Raw genomic sequence first — 23,578 nt, 5'->3', positions numbered from 1 at the left:
CTCAGTCTCAATAATTACCAATATTCTACCATTCTTATTTCACCTACATTTGCTTCCCAATATGATTCTTTTGGGTTAAATTACTCTAAAGCACATCCCAGACATGTCATTTCACCCTTAAAGACTTCATTATATGTATGTAAATATATCTCTCTAACAGATAAAGACTTCTTTTTTCCCCACATAACCAAAAGTTAACTGCTTCACTTAAAATTAACAGCAATTCCTAATGTTATCTAATACCTGGTCCATGTTCAAATGACTCCAGATGTTTCAAAAATGAATGCTCCAACCAACATTCATTTTAAAATCAGTATGAGTCAAAATCCAAACAGAGCCCAACCCTGTATCCAGATGATAGGACTTTTGTTAACAGTCCCCTCTCTCCCCATGCCATTCATTTATCTGATGGAAAAAACAAGGTCAATTTAATGTGTAAAAATGTTTAGTGTTCAGTTTTTGGCTGGAGCACAAGCATCCTCATGTGTCTGGTAACACATCCCTCATACTTCCTCTTAAGCTGGGAGCTCCCTCTAGCTCCAGGCAGTTGTGAACGTACCCACAGAGCACACTTAATGCGTGGCCGTCCCACTTCCAGTGTGAAGACCTATCCACGGTTTCAGGTGCTATCAGTCTGATCCACCTGTTGTAAAATTCCCCATCCACCTTCTACCCGAGAGTTTAGCAGCCACTTACAATTAGTGACTGGGTATATGATTTCAGTAGAAGTTTGTAACATGGTGATTTTCTACTTCTGTCACTTCCTCTAAGGCTAGGGTTTTTGTTTTTGTTTTTATCTTCACAATTCTAGACTCCAGGGCTATGATTCCAAAATTAGGGTGGCACAGCCTCCAGGTGCCACTGTGGAAGCTCTGAGGGTGTTTTTGCTTGTCACAGTTTCTGGAGAGTCTTCTTGGCACTAACAGGCAGACGCTGCCTGCTCTGCAACTCCTAGCAGAATTCCACATAACGAAGAACGCCCTGCACCCCACAACTTCCACAAGTCTTGTTAGACCGTAATGGAGATATAAAGCCTACATAAATTATTCAAGTCCACTCCTATTTTGTATGTGAACACAGTATTTTATATGGTTCTAATAGAAATGTTCCCAGGAATATAGCTGATGTAATTAAGAAACACTGTCTACCCACTCGTTCCTTTGCCATTCTCATAAGGGTCGTTCACCATTTCAGAAAAGTCGAGTCAGTAACAGCAACACAGGTTGCATACTCGAGCTGCCGATACGACACGTCCACATGTAGCCGCTGTTGTTGTAGTCAAACTCAAGATAATTCCACACACAACCACAAATACATGACTACGTTTCCCACGGAAATCTTACTCAGGAACTACACAATGAGATACACATTATCTTATTAATCTTTTTATTTCTCATTTGTATTATAGATACCAATTCCTCTTGAAACTGCATATTCAGTAAGTTAGAGTTACTGTGAATTCCATTTTGAGAGAGTAAAGGAGATTTCACAGAATATTTATTTTGAACTGGGCAGTGAGTCTGAGAGAGCTGAGAATCATTATCTACTTAAGGACTAAAAATCTCCTCTAAGACTTTTGGCCAAGATGGAGGAATAGGTGGAAATACTGTATCTCCTTGCACAACCAATTTTAAGGACAACAAACATTTAGAAACAAAAGCACAACCAGAACAGACAAAAAACTGAACTGTAGCCCTGGCTGGTGTAGCTCAGTGGATTGAGTGTGGGCCTGCGAAACACACGATCACAGTTCGATTCCCAGTCAGGGCACATGCCTGGGTTGCGGGCCAGTTCCCAGCAGGGGACTCATGAGAGGCAACCATACATTGATATTTCTCTCCCTCTCTCCTTCCCTTCCCCTCTAAAGATAAATAAATAAAAGAATATTTTAAAAAGATTAAAAAAAAAACCCCGAACTGTACCAAAGTCCAACAACAACAAACCATTCATCCAGACCGGTAAGAGGGGTGGAGTCAGTGGCTGGGGGAGAGGGGTCCCAGCAGGAAAAGGTGGTGGCTGGTGACCCTGGTGCGGGGAGGAAACCAGCAAATTCAATAAAGCTCGCAAGGCGGTTGGCTGACCAGTCACACATTCGCATTCAGATAAATCAGGCAAAAATGGGGAGCAAGAAAGACCATGAAATGCAGGGCCCCAGTGACGGGAAATAAAGCCTAAAAGCACAGATTGAAAAAACTTGGGGGGGTTGAGGTGCGGGGAGAGACTCCCAGCCTCACAGGAGAGTTCATTGGAGAGACCCATAGGGTCCTAGAACGTACACAAGCCCACCTACCCAGGAACCAGCACCAGAAGGGCCCAATTTGCATATGGGAAGCGACAGAGGGGACAGAAATTCGAGAGAGAGCAGAATAAGCACCATTATCCCTCTCTGACCCCACCCCCACATACAGCGTCACAATGCAGCAACGTGGGTTGCCCCGTCCTGGTGAACACCTAAGGCTCTGCCCCTCATAAGTAACAGGTGAGAACAGACCAAAAATGGCTCAAACAGAAGAACAAATCAAAGCCTCATAGCCAATACTTTTAAGTGACCAAGCGATAGCCAACCTATCAGATGCATAGTTCAAAATACTGGTGATCAGAATGCTCACAGAACTGGTTGATTTTGGTTGCAGATTAGATGAAAAAATAAAGGTTACACTAAGTGAAATGAAGGAAAATGCACAGGGAACCAATAGTAATGGAAAGAAAGCTGGGACTCAAATCAATGGAGTGGACCAGAAGGAAGAAAGAAACAACCAAACAGAAAATAAGGAAGAAACAAGAATTTGAAAAAAAAAAAGGGCCCTGGCTGGTGTAGCTCAGTGGATTGAACACAGGCCTGCAAACCAAGGGGTTGAGGTTCGATTCCCAGTCAGGGCACATGCCTAGGTTGTGGGCCAGGTCCTGAGTAGCAGGGCGCGTGAGAGGCAACGACACATTGCTATTTCTCTCCCTCTCTTTCTAGAAAAAAGAAAAAAATGGGGGGAGGCTTAGGAACCTCCAGGATATTTTTAAATGTTCCAACATCCAAATTATAGGGGTACCAGAAGGGGAAGAGGAACAGCAAGAAGTAGAAAACTTATTTGAACAAATAATAAAGGAGAACTGCCCCAAACTGGCAAAGGTAATAGACTTCCAGGAAATCCAGGAAGCTCAGAGAGTCCCAAAGAAGGTGGACCCAAAGAGGAACATACCGAGGCACATCATAATTACATTAGCCAAGATTAAAATGAAGCAGAGAATTCTAGAAGCAGCAAGAGATAAGGGGACAGTCACCTACAAAGGAGTTCCCATCAGACTGTCAGCTGATTTCTCAAAAGAGACCTTACAGGCAAGAAGGGGCTGGAAAGAAGTATTCCAAGTCATGAAATCCAAAGACTTACAGCCAAGATTGCTCTATCCAGCAAAGCTTTCATTTAGAATGGAAGGCAGATAAAGTGTTTCTCAGATAAGGTCAAGTTCAAGGAGTTCATCATCACCAATCCCTTATTATATGAAATGTTAAAGGGACTTATCTAAGAAAAAGAAGATAAAAATATGAACAGTGAAAGGACAGCAAACTCACAGTTATTAACAGCCACACCTAAAACAAAAGCAAACTAAGTGGACAGCTAGATCAGGAGTGGAGCCACAGAAATGGAGACCACATGGAGGGCTAGTAATGGGACGAGGAGAGAGGGAGAAAAGGTGCAGAGAGTAAGTAGCACAGATGGTAGGTAGAAAATAGATGGGGGGAGGGAAAGACTAGTGTGGGAAATGTAGAAGCTAAAGAACTTATGACACATGGACATGAACTAAAGGGGGGAATGTGGGGAGAGGGGTGTGCAAGGTGGAGGGGAATGAAGGGGCGGAAATGGGACACCTGTAATGGCATAATCAATAAAATATATTTAAAAATCTCCTCCAATTTGACTGTTTATTCTTAAGTCTTGCCCCCTGTATTCTGGTTACATCACAGACAGAGCACTGTGCTGGGTGTGAGGACACCTGGACCCCAGCCTTGGCTCTGTCTCTTTATTGGGCTCATGGCTTAAGGAAGGTCATCCTGTCTGTAATATCAGAATGTTAGACCAGACAAGCGGTTTTGACCTTTCAACCATTTTTTATTATTCTCTACTCTGCCACTGGACCCATATTTCTGAAGACTGCCAAAGAGATTGTAATAATTAAATCAAGTTCCACTTAAAAGCTAACCAAAGGTATATAATTACCAAACAGAATGAAATAATAGTGGCTGGTAACATGGGCCGAGTGCTTACTATGGCCCAAACTGGCCCTCCCCGCAGCCCCGCAGCCCCAGCGTCACTACCACGCTGTGGGGTCCAAGTCAGGAAGCGCCGCCTCAGCAGAGACTGAGGTCTGCCTGGCCCTTCTCCTCCCCCGGGGCAGGAGTCTCCAGCCCCAGATGCTTCCATCCTCACCCGCAAAGATCTTGGACATGATTTGGTCATACCCAACGCTGTTTTGGGAAAGTTGTGAAGTTGTCAAGAGAGGTCAGGGGACTACAATAAAATGAAACGGACAAGACACTGGGACTACATCTTCTCTGCATCTCTTCACTTTCCTTTTTGGACTGGTCCAGGGCCCTGCAAACACCAAGCTCTAGAATAAATAAGTGAATCACCTGGGCAGCCACCTATAAGTATCCCACACAATCCCCATGGGCCTGATGTTTGGGCTGACTCAGAGGCTCCTTGGGAACTCCAGAAAGGGGATAGGTGGCCTTAAGATGCTGGGTAGTTAGGGTGACTAGTTGCAGCGGAAGAATGCACTGCTCTACTGATGTCTCCATATTCTATCTCCACACACTAAGACTGACAATTCTGTCCAAGACACGTGGCGAGCAGTGAGGGGGTCAAGTAGCAGGACGGACAGGCCTGGAGTCCTTTGGCAGAAGCACGGGCCGCCCACTCAGGGCTCTGTACTCACCAGGAAGGCTGCCGGCTAGTTTGTGGGTGCTGCGGGCGCTGTGGGTAAATCCGGAGTGGGTCCACCTCTTCGGGGGTGGCCGGGGGAAGCTCTCGGTGGAGACTGCTTGCACGCGCCTTGTTCCAGCGCTCATGGATAGGTGTGATGATTCCAGACACAATGCGAGACCGAAGCTCCTCGCTGTTCTTGTAGGTTCTGCAGGAAGTAGATGAGGTGTCAATTGCTTGCCGCTGGCTGGCAATCCTGCATGCAGTGTTTTGGTGGCTGCGGCGGCCTCGACAGCTCTTGGCGTTACGCTTAGACCGTTTGCAAGGGTGGGAATGGGCCGTCCAGCGGGCCTGCGTGAGGGGGGCAACAGCCCTGCCTTGTCTCTGAGATTTGAGCCTGAGCTTCCTAGGCATCTGAGTTGCCCCTCCTCATTCACCGCTCCATTAGAGAGAGGTGACAGTGTAGGGGCACAGGGCCTGGACTGGCTACTCCTCTGGACCCACCCTCAACTGTGTGTTCATCATGTGTCATAGGAAGGGTCACGAAAAGGCAAAGCCTCGGAGGGGAGAATGAATTAGTTCCTGGTCCAGGTGGGCAGAGCTCTGGGGGCTTAAGGGGTAGTTCTGCCACCAACGTGGGGCCCTTGGAAGGCTGCTCTGGGCCTCTGTTCTCTGCCTGTGAGAGACAAGCAATGTGAGCTTCAGATGAGATGCTGAGGCCGAGTGAGGTAAGGGGGGGGTGGGAAGCCCTCTACAGTGCCAAAAATCAGGTGTTTGAAAATGAGCCATATCCTGGGTCAAAAAGCCAACCTCACAGCAAAAGCAATGTAAAAAGTGAAATCATATACGTTCTCTGACCATATGGAACCACACTGAACATGAACACAGAAAGGAAATCTCTACACATGTGGAAAGTAAGCAGCGTAAGTCTGGACAATCCAGGACTCAAGGAGGAAGTCTTCAAAAAAATACAAAACACTGACCAAAAATAAAGATACAACAAATGAAAACGTGGAATATAGCAAAGCAGTGTCGAAGGGAAACTTCATAGCATAAATGCTTACATTGGAAAAGAGGAAAAAATAATAAAAATTCTGACCGAAGAGCCTAGAAAAAGAAGAGCAAATTAAATGCAAAGCAGGTAGAAATAAAGAAATTATAAAGAACAGAAATCAATAAAACAGGAAAATACTAGAAAAAATTAATTAAAATGGTGGTTCTTCCGAAAAGTGAGTAGAATTGATAAACTTGTAGCAAGACTGTCAAAAAAAAGAGAGCGAGGATACACCTACACCCAGAATGAAAGGGGGCAGCGGCACAACAGCGCCTTGGCCGGTGGGAGGGCTGGCGGGAGGGCCACGGTGCGGTGGGAGAACATGAAGCACAGCTTCGCTCCAGGGCTGAGGCCGGGTCCTCAGCAACCGCACACTGCGACCGTGCAGCCTGGTTCTAGTACAGTAACTAAACTCATAGTAAGCACTCCAAAAAAGTCATCTCCAGGTCCAGATTATTTCCACAGAGAATTCCACCAAACATTTTTAAAAAATTAACATAAAAAATAACATCAATTTATAGTCACTTCCAGAAAATACACAGGGAGGAAACATTTTCCTCTCATTTTCTGAGGCCAGTGTTACCCTGATATCAAAACAAGATAATGAGTACAAAAGAAGAAAACTACTGACCGTATTACCTATGAATTTGGGTGCAAAAATGCTTGACAAAATACTAACAAATTGAATTTAAAAAATATAAAAAGAATCATGCACCACAGAATTTACTGTTAGTATGCAAGGCTAGTTCAATATTCATAAATGTTTACCATCAATAAAATTGATGGCCAGTATCTAAGAAAACTCAAATAATTATATCATCAATCAATTGATGCAAAAAAAGAATTTGATAAAATCTACCATAATAAATCCATTCATGATTGACAAGAAAAAGCAAACCTCTCAATAAACTAGGAATGGAGGTAATTTGATAGAGCACCTCAATTTGATAGAGCACCCACGAAAAAACCTATGGCAAACAATATACTTCTCAAGGACAGACTGAGTACACTGACAGAGAACAAGGCAAGAACGTTCTCTCCTGCCTCTCCTATTCGGCATAATGCTGCAAGTTCTGGCCACTTCAATGAGGAAAGAAAGAGCACACAGGTTAGCAAACAAGGAATAAAACTGCCCCATTTGCAGATGACATGACAGTCTACTTTAAAATTCTCAACGAATCTACCAAAAATGCCAATACTGTGTTCACTGAGTGTCCGATACGCAAGGCAGGGCAGGGCACCCGATCAGCACACAACAAAAACACGTTTCTATACACTAACCTGAAAATCAAATCTAACAACAGAACACTGTGTATAATCTCCTCTAACCGCCCAAAAGAAATAACAGAAACATGTTCAGATTCTGTATGTTTAAAATTACAAAGCAAGGATGAAAGAAACCAAATGAAGAGCTAAACAAATGGAGACATACCATGTTCACAGGAAGTGTCAAGTTTCCCCACCACAGGTTTAATGCAAGTCCTACCAAAAATCCCAGCAGGTTTTTTAAATAGACACAAACTTATTCTACAGTTTATACAGAAAGACACAGTCCCTAGGATAACGGAAACTATCTTGACAGGAAGTGAATGGGAGGAACCATCTACTCAAAATTAAGGACTACTTAATTTTGTATCTACAAATAATCAGTACCTACAATATCTACAATTAGTATTTGTATCTACAAATAATCAATATCATATCTACAATCAGTATTTGTATCTACAAATAATCAATATCTACAATATCTACAATAATCAATACTATGTGGGAGTGGCAGAGGGACAGGCACAAAGATCAACAGAAACAGAGAACACAGAAACAGACAAGCACAAACAACTGATTTCTGACAAAGCTGGAAAAGCAACTCAATAAAAGAACAAAAGCAACTAGACAGGATGTCTGTTGAAGCAACTAGATATCCACAGGCAAGAAAATGAATCTCTACCTAAACTTCACATCTTATATAAAAATTAACTTAAAATAAATCACAGACTTTACTTTTTTAAATTTTAATTTTTTTTAGCCTCACCCTAGGACACTTTTCCATAGCTTATAGAAATGGGAAGGGAGGGAAAGGAGACAGGGAAAGAAACACTGATGTGAGAGAGAAACATCCATCGGTTGCCTGCCTCCTACCTGTGCCCCAACTGGGGACTGAACCTGCCCAGACCAGGAATCGAACCCAAGACCTTTTGGTTCACAAGACAATGTTCCAGCCGAGCCACACCAGCCAGGGCAAATCACTGTAGTGGACAACAAAACTATAAAATGTTTAGAAAAGACATAGGAGAAACTATTTGGGAATCTAGGGCTAAGCAGAGTTCTTACACTTGAGACTAAAAGCAAAAATTGATTAAATAGATACCAAAATTCAAAACTTTTATTTTGCAAAGGATGATGGAAAGAGAAAGAAAAAAACGACAGTCAGTCCAAAAGAAAGCATTTCTAAACCACCATCCATCAAAGGCCTTGTAGCTGAAATATATGTAAGGAACTCTCAAAATTACAACAGTTAAAAAAAATCCAATTAGAAAATGGGCAAAAGACAGGAAAAGACATTTTGCCGAAGACAGACAGAGGGTACATATTCACATGACAAGACTCTTAACATTGTCAGCCACCAGGGAAACGCAAACTAAAGCCACAAGGAACTGCCACTACCCGACCATCAGAATAACTCAAATGAAGGATGGCGACACCACGGATGTTGGTGGAGGTGCAGACACCGCACCACCCAGACACAGGTGTGGACATGCAAACTGGCATGGGCACCCTGGAAAAGCGCTCAACAACTACTTTAAAAACTAAACAAAGACCATTGCACTCTTGGACATTTATTGAGAAGTGAAAATTATGACCACACAAAAGTCTGTAGAGAAATGTTCATAGCACCTTTATTCACAATAGCAAAAAACTGGAAATAACTCGGATACCATCTAAGCAATGAATGGCTAAACCACCGGGGTGCATCCATGCCGTGAAATACTACCACTCAGCGACACAAAGGAACGGGTGCAGGCAGCAACTGAGATGGACCACAACCGTACTACACCGAGTGAGAAGGGCCAATCCCCAAAACTCGCATCCAGTGTAATTCCGTGTATACATTTTTGAAATGACAGGATTTTAGAAATGAAGAATGAATGATGGTTGCCAGGAAGTTAGGGATGGGGAAGGAGAGTGAGTGTGGCTCCTGGTGGCGATGGATTGGTTTGTGTCATTGTACCAATGTCAAATCCTGATTGTTAGTATAGTTTCACACAATGTTATCATTGAGGTAAAATGTATAAAGGATACAAAGAGTCTCTCTGTATTACTTCTTACAGCTGCATAGGAGTCTACAATTGAAATTAGAAGTTTAATTAAAAATACATTTATTACATAACCATAACACAACCTGAGGTTAGACTGGACCAGCGGTTTCAGATTTCTTTAGCACGGAAGGGGGCCCAGGAGGGCAAGAGAAAAGCCAAGTGGATGGGGCACTGGGACCTCCAATTCCTGCTCCCAACTTTTCTATTAGAGCGACTCTACTCCAACTGGTTTAGTATCAATCCTGAGAACACTGTGCTTGAAGGAGGAGTCTCATGGTTAGAAAATGAAACACCTATGGTGGTCTGAAGGCGCTAGGGGCCTGTGGTCCATTCATTCCTACGAAGAACAGGTTTCTACCTAGAATGCAGAACTTAGGAACTCTGCTGCTCTCCCAACCAAAGTGGTTGGAGGGGATAAATAAATCCACTCCTCTTTCCAATCAGACAAACTGCTGTGTGATGCACTTGGAAGACCTCTGATCTCCCTATGAAAGATGTTTACCTGTGGAATTCAAGTCTGATTCAAAAACTACCGAGAGGAGTTCTCACACAATTTCTACGTCTCAGGAGAACTGCAATTTTGTAGTAGCAAAAATTGCTTGTCATCCTGCCTAATACAGAAAGGGCATGGCAGAAAGAAACGGGTTCACGCTCCTTGGCAAATTGCAGTTTGCTTACCAAGGGACACAAATAACTACCCAAAACAGACAAGACATGCCACGATGGCCATGACAACATAACGGGGAGGGCCACTCGAGGGAAGGGGACTGGAAGCAGGCAGCTCAGCGCTGCTGAGGCAGAAGAGGGAGGTGTGATCAGGAGGCAGGTCCTACCCTAGCTCTCACAGCCTCAGTTGCCATGGAGATGATTCCTGGTGATTAGATTTTTTCCCCTCTGTGTTTACTGAGAGCCTGGGCCCAGTGCTAAGCACTCTGTGCAGACAGCTCATTTTGCTTCCAGAACAACACCCTGAAATACTACTACCGAAATAGTACTACCGTGTCCCTCAGGTCACAGTGGTCAACAAAACACCTACACACAAACCCCAGCAACAAATACATTTAAAAATAAATAGATGGAAACATTAACACTGCTCCTCTCTCAGTACTGCTGAGACAACTAAATGCTCTAACGTGAGTGAACAGCCTAACGCAGGCCCGGGTTCTTCCACAATTCTGTCCACTTCTCTCCCGGTGGAACCCCAGAAGAGAGAAGTCAAGAGAGCATGCACACTCCACACGCCCTTCCCTTATCTTAAGAGGCACGACGGGGTCACAGGGTGGCAGCACCCAGCAGAGCAGCTTTGCCAGGACCAGTCTGGCCTCGCTCCACTCGAGTCCTTTGTCTACTACACGCAAAATAGACCCGGGGCCTGCGCCAAGGAGACCGTACACTAGTACAGGAGATCAACTCGAAGAAGTCAATCATAAAATACCCATTTATCACCACAGTATGACACGTATTTTTGCCCACATTTTTGAAGGAAAAATAAGGATACATATTATACACAGGCAGTACCTGAAATACCTTGTATCTGTTGTTGTATTTTTGTAATTATTTGTCACATAAAATTTCTTATGCCATAATATATTCAAAAATGAATGCTAAAATTCCTTTATAATACAGAAAAACGCAAGCATCTAAATATTAATTAATTAATTAATTAATTAAAATGAAAATTTTTTTCCCTGAATGTTTGGGCCAAAAACGTGGGTGTACATTATACACAGGAACACATTATATACAGCGAAATTCTTAAAACTTTGTTTCAAAACACCAAACAGGGGGGGCCAGGAGGCTTCTCTGAGGAGCTGACATTTAAATGAGCGCTGAAGAGCAGGGCGGAGGTGCCTGGGAAGGGGGAACTCTGAAGGGGGCAGGCACCACGGCTGAGCCACGGAAAGTGGCGCAGGATGAGGCTGAAGGGCTGGGGTGCTAAGCTTTAGGCCTCATCAAGGATTTCGTTCTTCATCTTCAGAGAAGAAAAAAAAATCACTGAAGGGTTTTGTGTTTTTTTTTTAAATTAGAAATGTTTAAAACAGTCTCAGTGTGAGATTTTGAGTGTACGGATCAGCAGCGTTAAGCACACTCACAGGACAGTGCGGTCACCAGCACCGTTCGTCTTCAGCGCTCTCCTCATCTTGCAGAACTGACCTAACTCGGTGCTGCTGAACCACCAACTCCTCCTTCTCCCCCTCCCAGCCCCTGGCAACGACTGGCTCCTTTATTCTCGGTCTGCACGACTTTGACTTCTCTAGGTCCCTTGTGTGAGTGGAATTGTACAGCATCTGTTTGCCTGTGACTGGCTCATTTCACTGAGCACGCTCTCAGTGACTCATGTTGAATCGTGTGTTCCAGATTCACGCTGAAACCTTCCTTTCTTTCTAAACACCGAGCGCTGTTCCACCGAACACCCCACCACATTTGCTCACCCACTCATCTGTCCTTGCTGTGCACGGTACCTGCGCTGCTCCCAGCTCTTGGCTGTTATGAATAATGCTTCCCTGAACGTGGACGTGCGAGCACCTCTGCAACACCCCACTGTCAATTCCAGGTGCACGCTCCGAAGTGGAGCTGCTAGGTCACACGGTCATTTTTTGAGGAACCACTTTCTGTAGTGGCTGCGTCACTTTACATGTCCACAAACAGTGAACAAGGGTTCCAAATTCTCCACATTCTCACTAACACTTATTTTCTAATGGTAGCCATCCTAATATGTGGAGGATTTCACCAAAGGATTTCAAGGGAGGGTTTTTAATCACGATCGGATCTATATTTTAAACACGCTGGTCCACCGCCGTGTGGGAAACCGACAGGAGGGCGGCAAGTGGGAGCGCAGCTGGGATCCCCTCACGTGTGGTTGCCCGGGGGAGGGGGCGTGGGGGGGCCGGAATGTGGAGGTAGCTGCTTTGGGAGTCTGAGAAGAGGGGAGCGGGTGCAAAATGGTTCCTGCTGATTACAGACGGCTGAACGAAACCGAAACCAGGTTTCCAGGCAGTTCCGATGACTGCGAACTCAGAGAGAGGCCGGGCTTCCTCCAAAACCCGGAGGAGGTCACAAGGATGGGGAAAAGTCCCTAAAACGGAATAAAGGGGAAATAACAGGGACAAACTATGTATCAGACAGGAAGTTTTACTACACTGGAAAAACAAGCATTATCCTAAGTACCTTTTGAATGCAACACTATTGACTATACGCATCCTCAGCGAGCCACAGTCAAAGGGCAAAAAGACCTGGGAAGAAACAGTATCTGAAACTTTACTTAATAGATTTGTTCTTGGTGGGCACTGATGAAGGAGTTCAGAATCTACTTCTGTGTATTTTAGCATCAAACAAGTAAGTAAATATATTGACGCCACTGGACATCAGAGTTCTCATCGCAGAAGGGAGATACAAGGATGGACTAAGAGATTAAGAATCTCATGAGGTCAGATGATAAATAAAAGTATCAGTTTGAAATTTTTAAAAAACAAACTTTAAGGAAAGAGTCTCCTAGCTCTATTCCCTGACCAGGCCTGGAAGCAGTGACATCCTTGGTCTTAACAAACACATCTGGGGGCAGATTTTAATTCTGGAATAATATTCCCTATGAACCATGAGGTTCCTTAGAAAAATGGCTAGTTTCAAAGCAGGGCCAAGGAAAGTGCAAGGCGAGGCTAGAACAGCTTTTTGTGCCCAAAGTGTGAAAACGCTCAGAGAACAGGGACTTGCCAAAAGGACAAAGTGGCAGCTTGAGGGGCTCCCACCGGTCAGCTCTGGGAAACCTGAGCATTCAAAGAATGGCAGGAACTGATTATAACACCAAATGAAAAGGGAGTCCGTGAGTCATACTGACATTTTAAAGATTAAAAATAAATGAAATAAGAATAGAAAATCTCAGAGATGCTAATAAATGCAGAAAGAAAAATAAACAGCATACTACTGTTTTATAATCATCACAATAATTGATTCAGGCGAGAATCATCAATAGCTGTTAAAAGCACTAGGTGAAAGACCATTAGGAAGTGATTATTCAGTCTGCCTGTAGCGTCCCACACATCACTTACTATACACACAGGAAAACAAATGCATTTACTACAGAGAAGGCTGGCAGATACGGTCACAGCCAAGGGGTCAGACTGAGGCGGACCCACTGTGAGACGGGCATCACACGCCTGATGGGAGACACTGAGAACACGGCCTCGACTATGTAGCGTTCTCGCCGAAAATGTTCAACCTACATTAAAAGATGAGGAAACAATCTGATAAACCCGACCTTGAAGAAAAACTCTGAACACCCCACACAACAACTGAGCTAAAGCCTTCAAAAATGCCAATGCCACTAAAAAAAGTCTACGAAACAGTTCTAGGTTAAAGGTCATTAAAGAGACATGACAATACATGTGTGATCTTGGTTGGGTAAGGAAAAAAACCCTTAAACCAAAAACCAAGACCAGCTGGCTAACGAAGGGCACCACTGTGATGGCCGCGGCGGTCTGACCGTGAGCCGCACATAAATGCTGTTACTGTGTCAACGGTCCATCTCTCTGTGATAACTGCATTACGATTATACAGCAAACACCCTTGTAATGCAGGAGATAAATGTTAAAATATTTAGGGGCTAAGGCTCATAAAGTCTGGAAATAATTCTAAAAAAAACAGCATGTAAAAATTAAGCAAATATGGCAAAATGTTTAAAAAATTGGAAACTCTAGGCAATGGGTATAGGGGTGCTCACTGTGGTATTTTTGCAAACCATTGTTTCCTGTAGGGTTGCAAAGTTCAAAATAAAAATTCAAGAGGATGGGAAGACAAGCAAGACTAGAAAAAAATATTTATAAGACACATCCTTGAAAAAGGACAGTTATCAAAAATATACAAAAAAATTCCTAAAACCCAACAATATAAAAACAAAAAATGGGCCAAAGACCAGAACAATTGCCTCAGACACAGAGGGCAAACAAGTACATGAAAACAGGCTCAACACCACGTGTCGTCGGGGAACTTCGAGTTACAATACAGCAAGGTGTCAGCGCACACCTATTAGAATCTGAGATGTCAGCCCCAACAAAGGCCGACGGGACCCGGAGCAACAGAAACTCGCGCCCGTGCCGGCGGCAGTGTAGAGCCGTGCGGCCGCTCAGGAAGGCAGTCTGGCAGTTTCTGACAAACCTGAACACACTCCACCACGACCGAGAGTGACCCCTGGAGTAAAGGTCGGAACCTGGGCGATGATGTCGTCAGTACAGGTCCGTCCGCCTCCAGAAGCGCACCGCTCTCGGGAGGGACGCGGCCAGTGAAGCGGGCTCGGTGAATGTGCACTCGGGGGAGGAGGGGAGGAGGTCCACGGGAATTCTGCGCTTGCTGCTCAATTTTGCCGTGAACCCAAAACTGCTCTAAAAAGTAGTCTATCCAAAAAAAGTTGGGGGTGAAGTGGATGGCTGATTAGGGACACTGCTCTTCCAGGTGCCTACTTTGATGGGCCCCACCGGCCCAGCCCTGTCCCTGCTCCGTAGCCAGGACAGCACATGCGGACCCCCGACTGCACGATTTGATCCCACCTGGCACTGCCCACGTGAGTCCTCTCTTCAAGTAAATTAAAACCAGGAAGAGAACTGAGAAGTGACTGTGCCGGGGAGTGAAAGACCCCTGTCAACCTTCCTTAATTCTCTAGTTACCTCCACCCTGTTCCTTACATCCGGCCACTGGGTCTCTTTATTCCCCCAGGAAAACTGTCACTTAGAAGTACCTGTGGAAGTCGGTCAGGTGTTCGGAATCAATATAATCATCCAAGTTGAGCGTCAAGTCTGACACTTGCTCTGAGCCATATTCCTAGAAAAATAAAAATAAAAGGTGAGAGACTGGGAATACCTCTGGGCCAAAGAAACACACACGGGCACCAGGAAACAAACACAAGGCCTGTGTGCGATATAGGAAATACCCTTCCCATGCTTGGGGCCTTCTCTGACTTAGGAATATCGTTGTTTTTCTGAGACAGAGCCCGGAAAACCTGCTTCCTAGGCTCAGTTACAGGCATGATGCACAACTTCAACTCAGAGGTGGGTGACATGGGAAAGCAGGCGCGGCCCCTAGTACCCAGTGTGGTGGCACCAGCCGCGGTTTCCATGGCATGGTTTGGGGTGCCATCCTGGAGCCCAGATGTGAACCCGTTTCCTAGCCCTTCCAACAATTCAATGAGCTACAACAATTCTTTAGTAAACCTGATCTGTTTCAACCAGCCCGAGGGGAGCCTGCTGTTTGTAGCTAAGTCCTTGTCTGATACGAGACCTAAGTGTGCACCAAAGGGAAAGGGACAAACAAGTCACGGTACCGTGGGACACCGCACGGTAAACCAGTAAGGCACACCCGTGTGCGCTCCCATGTAGAGACTCCCAAAGCACACGGAGGGAGAGGAGCCGGGCGCAGTACGACACAGGCCACATTAATGCTTTCGTATGAACACACAGGCCACCAGATCACAGCCTAACGAAAAGAACACCACTGCCCTCGTGGCGCTGACCGTCCCGTGACAGAGCAAAGACGCCAACCCAAAGCGTAAACGAGTACATAATTATACACTGTGGCACCAGGCAGGAAAATGAAATGATGAAGGAGAGAGGAACAATTCAGATTTTTCCAACAAGTGAGAGGAAGTAGCCAGGACTGAGCTTTTTGAGGAAGTGACAAATGAGGGAGCAGTCCCGGCTAAAGAAGGGACGGAGGGTAGGTGCGTGTGTGGCACCCTCCTTTCCAGCACAGGAAACAAGAAGTGTGAAGGCTCCAAGCTAAGGCGGCAGAGAGCTAAAGAACTAAAGAACTAAAAGTAGCCCGGGCTGGTGTGGCTCACTCGGTTGGAGCGTCATCTGATACACCTGAAGGCTGCAGGTTCGGTCCCCGGGCAGGGTATGTACTGGAGGCAACATGTGAGAGGCAACAGGATTGATGTTTTTCTTTTTCCCTCTCTCCCCCTCTATAAAATCATTAAGCATGTCCTTGGGTGAGGAAAAAAGAAAGAACTAAAAGTAGTCCCCTGTGGCTACGGTGAGTTTCTTCCTCCCGAGTTGTCACCAAATGGATTTATCTTCATTTACTTAACCATTCCCCTGTGACGGAAAGTCCCCCCTTTACAAGACCAGGTGAGCACAAGCCTTTCTATATTTAGGGAAAGTTCCAGAAGTAGGGTCGCTGGGTAAAGGCCTCCCAAACACCTAGGGCTCTGCATCCACACAGTAAATAGGTTTCAAAAACACAAGCCCCAGCATCCACTCCCATCGGCAGCCCCTCCACGTGGACTCACCAGCACATTGATGATCATGCTACTCTCCACGGCGACGGCCTTCACGAGGAGCCTCCGGGACCCATCCTTGGACTCGTACCGGAGGGTGTACAGGTCTTTGTTGCTGTTCCACTCGGCAGGGAGCAGTTCTGATTTCTTGTCACTGGGACCCGGCTGAGAAGACACCAGGGTTGAGAGGAAGGTCACGACCTCAGATCACAGCTATAAAGGACCTTACAGACGATCTAATGCCACCACCCACTTCACAGATGAGGTCATGGGGGTCAGGAGAAATAGAATGTTCAAGGCCCTACGGGAAGTCAGAGGTCTGGGACCGGGGCTCTGGACTCCCGCTCCTGCTCCCCTCTCATCTCTCATCGACCGCCTCCGTCACACAGCCCTGGGACCTGTCAGGAATTGGCAGCCCTGCTTCGATATGAATCCCCTCACCACCCCCCACCAAGAATAAGGCCATCATCTCCAGAGTTACTGCGAACTTATAAGGTAGTGTTTTTCAAAGTTTGGAACTTGGGCTACAACAGGATCACCAAAGTGCTAACCACAGATTCTGATGCCCCACCCCCTCCACACTATTGTGGTGGTTTAACAAAAACTATGATTTCACACACACACACGAAATGTAGCATGTGTACAACACAGAGAATATGCAATGTACACCCATGTAGCCACTGCCAGCTAAAGAAAGCACCAACACGGCTGCCTCCCTGAGCAGAGCCCCAAAGAAGCCCCTCCATGGGTAATTAATATTCTGGAGTTTTAAAAGTTTCTTTCCTTTCCCTGGCTGGTGTAGCTCAGTGGATTGAGCGCGGGCCTGCAAACCACACGATCGTGGTTCGATTCCCAGTCAGGGCATATGCCTGGGTTGCAGGCCAGTTCCCAGCAGGGGACTCACAAGAGGCAACCATACATTGATATTTCTCTCCTCCTCTCCTTCCCTTCCTCTCTAAAGATAAATAAATAAAATCTTTACAATAAAATAAAAGTTTCTTTCCTTTTCCTTACCCCAAAATAAATCGTTTCAAATGTTTTGAATTTTATGTAAATTCATTACTCTTACCACTTGCTTTTTCATTTGAAAATGTTTTGAGATTCAACCCCGTCACTGTATTTAACTATAGTCGATTCACTCAACAGCCTCCCACTGGCGCATGGCTCACAGCCGCATGGCATCCCACCGTACGGAGACAGAGATGCTGCTGTTCCCCCTCCACTGCTGGTAGACGTTTGGAGTGTGCACAGTCTACCTGCTTAGCAGTTATAAAGGCTGCTGTGGGCATTCTTGTGCATGGCTCCTAGTACGCATGTGGATACATTTCTATACAGTGTGTCTGGGAGAACTTGTAATTTATAAGGTAAAGCGAAACTGTTTTCCAAAGAGGCACTGAATTACACTCCCACAGGCAACGAGTAAGGCTCACGTTGTTCCGCGGAGGCGGCAACACTGCTGTTGCCCCCTTCTCCCATTTCTGCCCCCCTGGTGGGCGTAAAAATGCATCTCTGAGTTGTGATGGCTTCCTTTCTTTTCTTTGTTTAGTAATGCTATGACGTCCCTTTTATACACTGAAGTTTGAAACACAGTCCTCAAACTATTCTTACAGAATAAGCTAGCATAGTGACTTCCAGGCAGAGAAAGATTTCTTAAAGATGACTGACAGAAAAACAGTGCTGTCTTGAGACGGTTCATGATTTACGGTTTCTCTTCAGCATCAGACACTGCACAGTTAATGCTGGGGGTGAAGGACCTGTCATGGCCACAAGCAAAGAGAATCAATAATGAGCACATACACAGGATGCTTGGAAAACAGTTGTGAACCTACTTGAAAAACCGGCAAAAGATACGAACAAGCAAAAGAGCCGCTAATAGTGTACAAAGGACTGTTCAACTTGACCAGCAGGCAGAGAAGCACCGGCTGAAATAACAAGATCCCGGGTCACACCCGTCAGACTCGTCATTATCCAGACTCCTGTTCTGCCAGCTTTTTGTGGAGGCCTGGGAAGAATGAGCACCTCCAGACACAGCTTGCTAGTGGCTGCTTAAACTCTCCCGACCACGCCGGAGGGCAGTCTGGCAGTACTTAGTGCCATGAGGGGAGCTGACAGGCTACGACCCCGAACCTCCCCTCCTGGAAGAAACCCTGTGCACAGAGGCACAGGGGGCAAGACCAAGTATCTTCATCACCAAGGTGGAGGTGAAATGAAAAATACGCTCACAGAGGAACATGATATAGCAGTGAGAAGGAACAAATTAGATGTAATTGTGGCATTAAGATAAAAGCTTAAAAATATATATGACAAAAGTAAGAAAAAATTAAATTTATAGCTGGGTGACATGCAAAAATTAAAAAAACACACAAAAACTTATTTTTTTCATGGATGCATATTTATACAGCTAAACATGGAGAAGAGGGACTGTGAAGACCTGCATTCATGAGAATATAGTGGGAGAGAGTGGGACCGAAGACGAGTGAGGACAGAAGACAGAAGACAGAGGTCCAGCAGTGCAGGCCTTAGACACCAGACAGACAGCTGGAGACCACGAGTGGAGAATCGAGGGGCCGTCCTCTCTGGTCAGCCCTAGTACTCAGGCAGCCAATGGGGGAAGGGGAATAAAATCCAAGATGTTGCAACGGGTACGGTCTGAAACCTGGCTGGGTGACAAGGAAGCTCACAGGCCTGAGCAGGGAAATGAGAGTGACAATGACAAAAGTGAAACTGATCGAACCACTCCGCTGCCTGAGAAGGGGAAATGCCCTTCATCCCAGCTGGGTAAATCTCCTGTGACATGTTTAGTGTCGTGGATTTAAACTTTACCATGGAAGCCAAGAATCTGATAATATGCCTCTCTTTGTTCTGTTAAGGGCCTTTGAATTTATATTCTCCATCTTCAGCAACCCATCAGCATATACAGAATTTGGTCTGCTCCTTATCCCATAACCCCTGGCTTCCGGAGCAAGGCAGAACAGTGGGGCCAGGTGAGGCCGAGCCTCTCCCAGGAGCGGACCTGATGTTCCCCAGCCCAAGGGCTGCCCTGATGTGGGGGAAACGTGGGTGGGGGGACAGAGAATGACTGGGCCTAGTGATATCAGGCCACACGGGGCACTAAACTGTCCTCTAGGCCCTGACTTCGAGTATCAGTCCTTCCAGAAAGCTGCGTTGGAAGGGGGCCAAAGTGCAGCAGTGTCGTTTACCTCCCTCAGGTGAAAACTGTAAAGGAGGCCGGCAGGGACTGAGAATTGCCCAAAGTCACCCTAAGGCAGGCATAGCGCTGGATTGGCATTCAGAGCTCCTGGCTGCTGCCTCCAGCTGGAGAAGCTGGAGAAGATCCTTCCCCAGTCAGGTCCTCCACACTGGCCCCAAGGAAGTAGCTACAGTTGTCCCCTTAGGCAAACTCCTGGGGCTGGAAGCATTCCAGTTCATCCCAGTGCCTCTGGGCTCAAATGCACCCAAAGAAACTCAAGATCATTCGGGACATTATCTCTCTTTCCTCCTAATCCTAAGATTCCCACAACAGAAAACAAAATTCTCTAACTTCAGTCTCTGGCCATCACTAGCCCCCTACCATGGAAACCACTTGACACAGCCATAAACCCCTTACAAGGTGTGGTGCGGACTTCAAGAAAGAAATCCAAACTCAAATGTCGGTTTTTTATTAAGCCACGAATGTACTGCTTTCCTAATCAAGTATTACACACACAATTGTAATTGTCCCCAGTAACAAAGGAGACAAAACCAAAGAGAAAAGGAGGCGATGTAGCTTTTTACTTAACTGCCAATGTATTATATAATCAAGTACACGCACACTTCTGGGTGGGTTCCTCTGTCTTTTATCACCCCAGAAGGGCGGGGAGCAGGAGGCGGCTGGAGGGGCAACATACACATCCTCTGAGCCTGGCAGACACCACTGGTCTCTGCTGAGTCTTCTGGTCCCAGGCCAGAAAATTAAACCCTCTCCTGAATAAATTAATAGGAAAGATGCTTCTCCAAAGGGCTTCCACTTTGAATGAAGCAGAATCAGCAGAAGTGAGAGGAGGACAAGTGCAACCTGAGCTCCAATGACACTTAAAATAAAAGAGCGAAGAGCAACAAAAATATTCTCTAGTGTGCAATACAAACACCCGTCCCCTCAAAGGGCAGGCGGGATTGGGCCCAGGGGCAGCATCCAAACAGTGGGCAAAGCCTTTCAAAACCCTCATTCCCGTCTCCCCCATCACAGGTGGAGACAGCACCATTCTCTGCATGAACTCAGCACACGGCACCACGAGTGGAACTAGATGGACCTTTGGAGTTAGTTAAGGACCTTTTACTTACTTTTTAAAATCAGTATCACAATGAGGTCGTATTCTTTCTGCAAATTTCACCTGGACATGTTTGGGTCTAGAGTGTGTGGCAGGGGGACGATGCTGGCTGGCACGGGGCAGTAACCTGTATGAACTAATGCCCCTCAGCTGTCAGTGACTCGGAGTGCTGACAGGACGTGAGACAGGATGCTTGGTGGAGGCAGATCTACAGAGTTGATGTGGATCTTTGGAACGGGGCGAAGAGAACAGAAACCTGCCGTGGGGAGGGAGGCCCTGACTCTGTCTGAGTAAAGTACCTGCTGGAAGTCAATAAGGAGAGTGACGTACACGAGGAGCGTGAGAGAACAGGGCAATCTTGTTAGATCTGAAAGACAGGGCAAGAGGTCAGGGGAGCTAAGGCCGCTGGGGGAACTCCAAGGTCAGGACCAAGTCTTAACTCCCCTCCCCCATCCCACTGTCGTCCTGCACCACCCTACACGTCACATTCCTGAGAGAACGTCCCAGGAAAGACTGAAATGAAATGATTGGGGCAACTGAACAAGCTGTTACAGATTAGAATGCAGGTGTGGGGCAGGTGAGGAGACGTCCGGTTCTGTCGGGGAGACTAGCCATGCAAAGGGGAGCCTGACACATGAGAGTGGGGACTCTGTCCGTACCCTGTGCCAAGGCCTGAAATGATGAAAGGCAAAGTAAGTGGGATAAAGTGCATAGTGAACAGACAGGCCAGAAAGATGCGTTTGGGAGGGAGGAACAGTTCCTGCTGTGTGTGTGTGTGTGTGTGTGTGTGTGTGTGTGTGTCAGACTGGCCCTTCTTTTCCAGCCTATCTCCGAGAGTCCTAGGGTCCATGCAAAGTGTGTGTGAGCCTAGAGGGGGTGACAGAGGATGCTAAATGTTGTATTGGGGGTCCCAGTGAGAAACCTGAGGTCTGGAGGGGGAAAGGCCCAGACACCCGTGACAGTTCTTGTGCTTCTAATTTCTGCTGGTGGGAGTAAAATGTGAGAGGGGTGTGGTGGTCTGGGTCCCTAGTTCTAAAAGACAGAGGAATGGGATGGCCAGGAATGTGGGAAGGACCTGCCTCTAAGTGCTCAGGACGCATAAACCATCTTTGAGGAAAGACACCTAAAGCTCTGTGCAGAAGAGGAAACGTTTAAGACTCTGGATGTACATCTGAGAAACTGAAACTTGAGAACTGAAGCAGTTAGAAATGAGAGTAAGGTTGAAAATCTCACTACTAGCGTCAAGGGGCAAGGCGCCCTGTTCCCAGAGCTGGTCTAGGTTCTGAGAGGGAGAGTATGGGGAGAGCAGGCTTGGGGTTCTGAGTGTGTGTGTGTGTGTGTGTGTGTGTGAAGTGTGGCAGGGAAGCTGTTTCCTCTGGCAGAATAGAAGGCAACGAAAGGGGCAGCAAGGGCACGGGTCCAGTTCTCACAGGGGGCGGGTGTGCAGGATGAGAGTCACAGGGGAGCGGCGGGAAGACAGGGGAATGAATGCTACCGCAAAGAATCAGTGAGACAGGCCGGGTCCAGAAGTTCTGTGGCTCTGCGGGGATGACAACAAGGCTTCCAGAGGCAGAGCCTGAGGACGGGAGAGCAGGAGGGCTGCTTCTGTCGGAGCAGCTGTGGGGAGGAAAGCTTACCTGGCCCTTACACCCAGGGTGTGCGTGTGAAGGTGTGGGAGGTGCTTGCTTTCCAGAGCCCGAGTTGGGGGTGACAGCGGAGAGTGGCTGCAGGGGACGAGGGGTGTCTGAGTTCCCTGGGCCATGCTGGGGAGCGAAGAAAGGGCCCCTGACTGGGGCTGAGCAGGTCAAAGCTCACCCCTATATACTCGTGCTTGGGTCCAGTTATCTGGTGGAGGCTGGAGGACAGTGTGCGGGCAGTACTGGGTGGGAAGGAGCTTGCTGGGCAGTTCAGAGAGGTGAGGAGTGCGCAGGGGGTACTACACCCGCCTCAATGCCAGGTCCACACAACCCTGCCCTCGGAGACCGCCAGGCTGTGCTGAAAGCAAGTTTCTGACCGTGGGTTTTCAAGTATGTGCCAGCTGTGTTGTGAGGAGCTTCGGGCTCAGCTGAGACTGCAGAGCATCTCCCCAATCCGCAGACTGCGGGGTCGTGAAACCCAGGTCCCAGAGTTGGGAGAAGGGAAGGTTAGGTGCTCTTGACCAAGGCTTCGGTCCTATGGGTTTGGGCAAAAGACACCTTCGCCCCTCCACCCTAGCTCCGAGTCGACTCGTGGCGTACCTGGTCGCCGACACCCAAGCCGTAGTAGCCGTGCGTCACCACCTCCCAGTGCAGGAAGCAGATGAGGGCGTCCTGCGCACAGGTGATCGCGGGCGCCACAGACGCGAACAGTACCTCCAAGCCCGCCATGCGTGCCCCCGGCTTCTGCGGGCAGAGGAAGGAAAGGAGAAAGTAGGTTGAACCGACTAGGCCCTCGGAGTACTGATGACCCCGCACCGATAATCTACTCCTCCCTGCCGCCTCTCCACCCACTGCCAAAATGGAGACGCCCGGGGTAGGGGTGGGGGTGGGGGGGTGCGGCCGCCGGAAGTAGCTCTAAAGAGCAGCGCAGTTGCGCGAACGCGCCCGGCTGGAAACCAGAGCACGCACTTCAAGGTTCCTGCAGCCAGAGCGTGGTCAGGGAGGGGCGGGGCGGGGCGGGGCGGGGCGGGGCGGGGTGGGGTGGGGCCGAGGCAGGAGGGAAGGGCGGGGCTCCGGGGGGCC

At 47.1% G+C, this 23,578-nt stretch overlaps 1 protein-coding gene across 2 annotated transcripts in view; it reads right to left on the bottom strand.

The window, feature by feature from the left end:
- Positions 1-23,374, bottom strand: part of PSMF1 (proteasome inhibitor subunit 1) — a 36,042-nt gene extending 12,668 nt beyond the window's left edge. The window contains exons 1-5 of one of the 2 annotated variants that reach the window (XM_037044268.1): positions 23,348-23,370; positions 23,096-23,239; positions 16,564-16,716; positions 15,016-15,098; positions 4,930-5,124 (exon numbers count right to left, since the gene is read on the bottom strand). In XM_037044268.1, the coding sequence (XP_036900163.1) occupies positions 4,930-5,124; positions 15,016-15,098; positions 16,564-16,716; positions 23,096-23,224 (560 nt within the window). In that variant the 5' untranslated portion in view covers positions 23,225-23,239; positions 23,348-23,370. Of the gene's footprint in view, positions 1-4,929; positions 5,125-15,015; positions 15,099-16,563; positions 16,717-23,095 lie in introns of both variants that reach the window. The other variant, XM_037044269.1, reaches the window with a different exon arrangement.
- Between the last annotated feature and the right edge of the window lie 204 nt (positions 23,375-23,578).

The sequence above is a fragment of the Sturnira hondurensis genome, unplaced genomic scaffold (genome assembly GCF_014824575.4).
Source record: "Sturnira hondurensis isolate 20B ecotype Veracruz unplaced genomic scaffold, ASM1482457v3 Scaffold0004136, whole genome shotgun sequence".
In the NCBI taxonomy this organism is placed as follows: Eukaryota; Metazoa; Chordata; class Mammalia; order Chiroptera; family Phyllostomidae; genus Sturnira; species Sturnira hondurensis.
The sequence above is the reverse complement of the archived record's forward strand: the minus strand, read 5'-3'. Positions and strand labels throughout refer to the sequence as shown.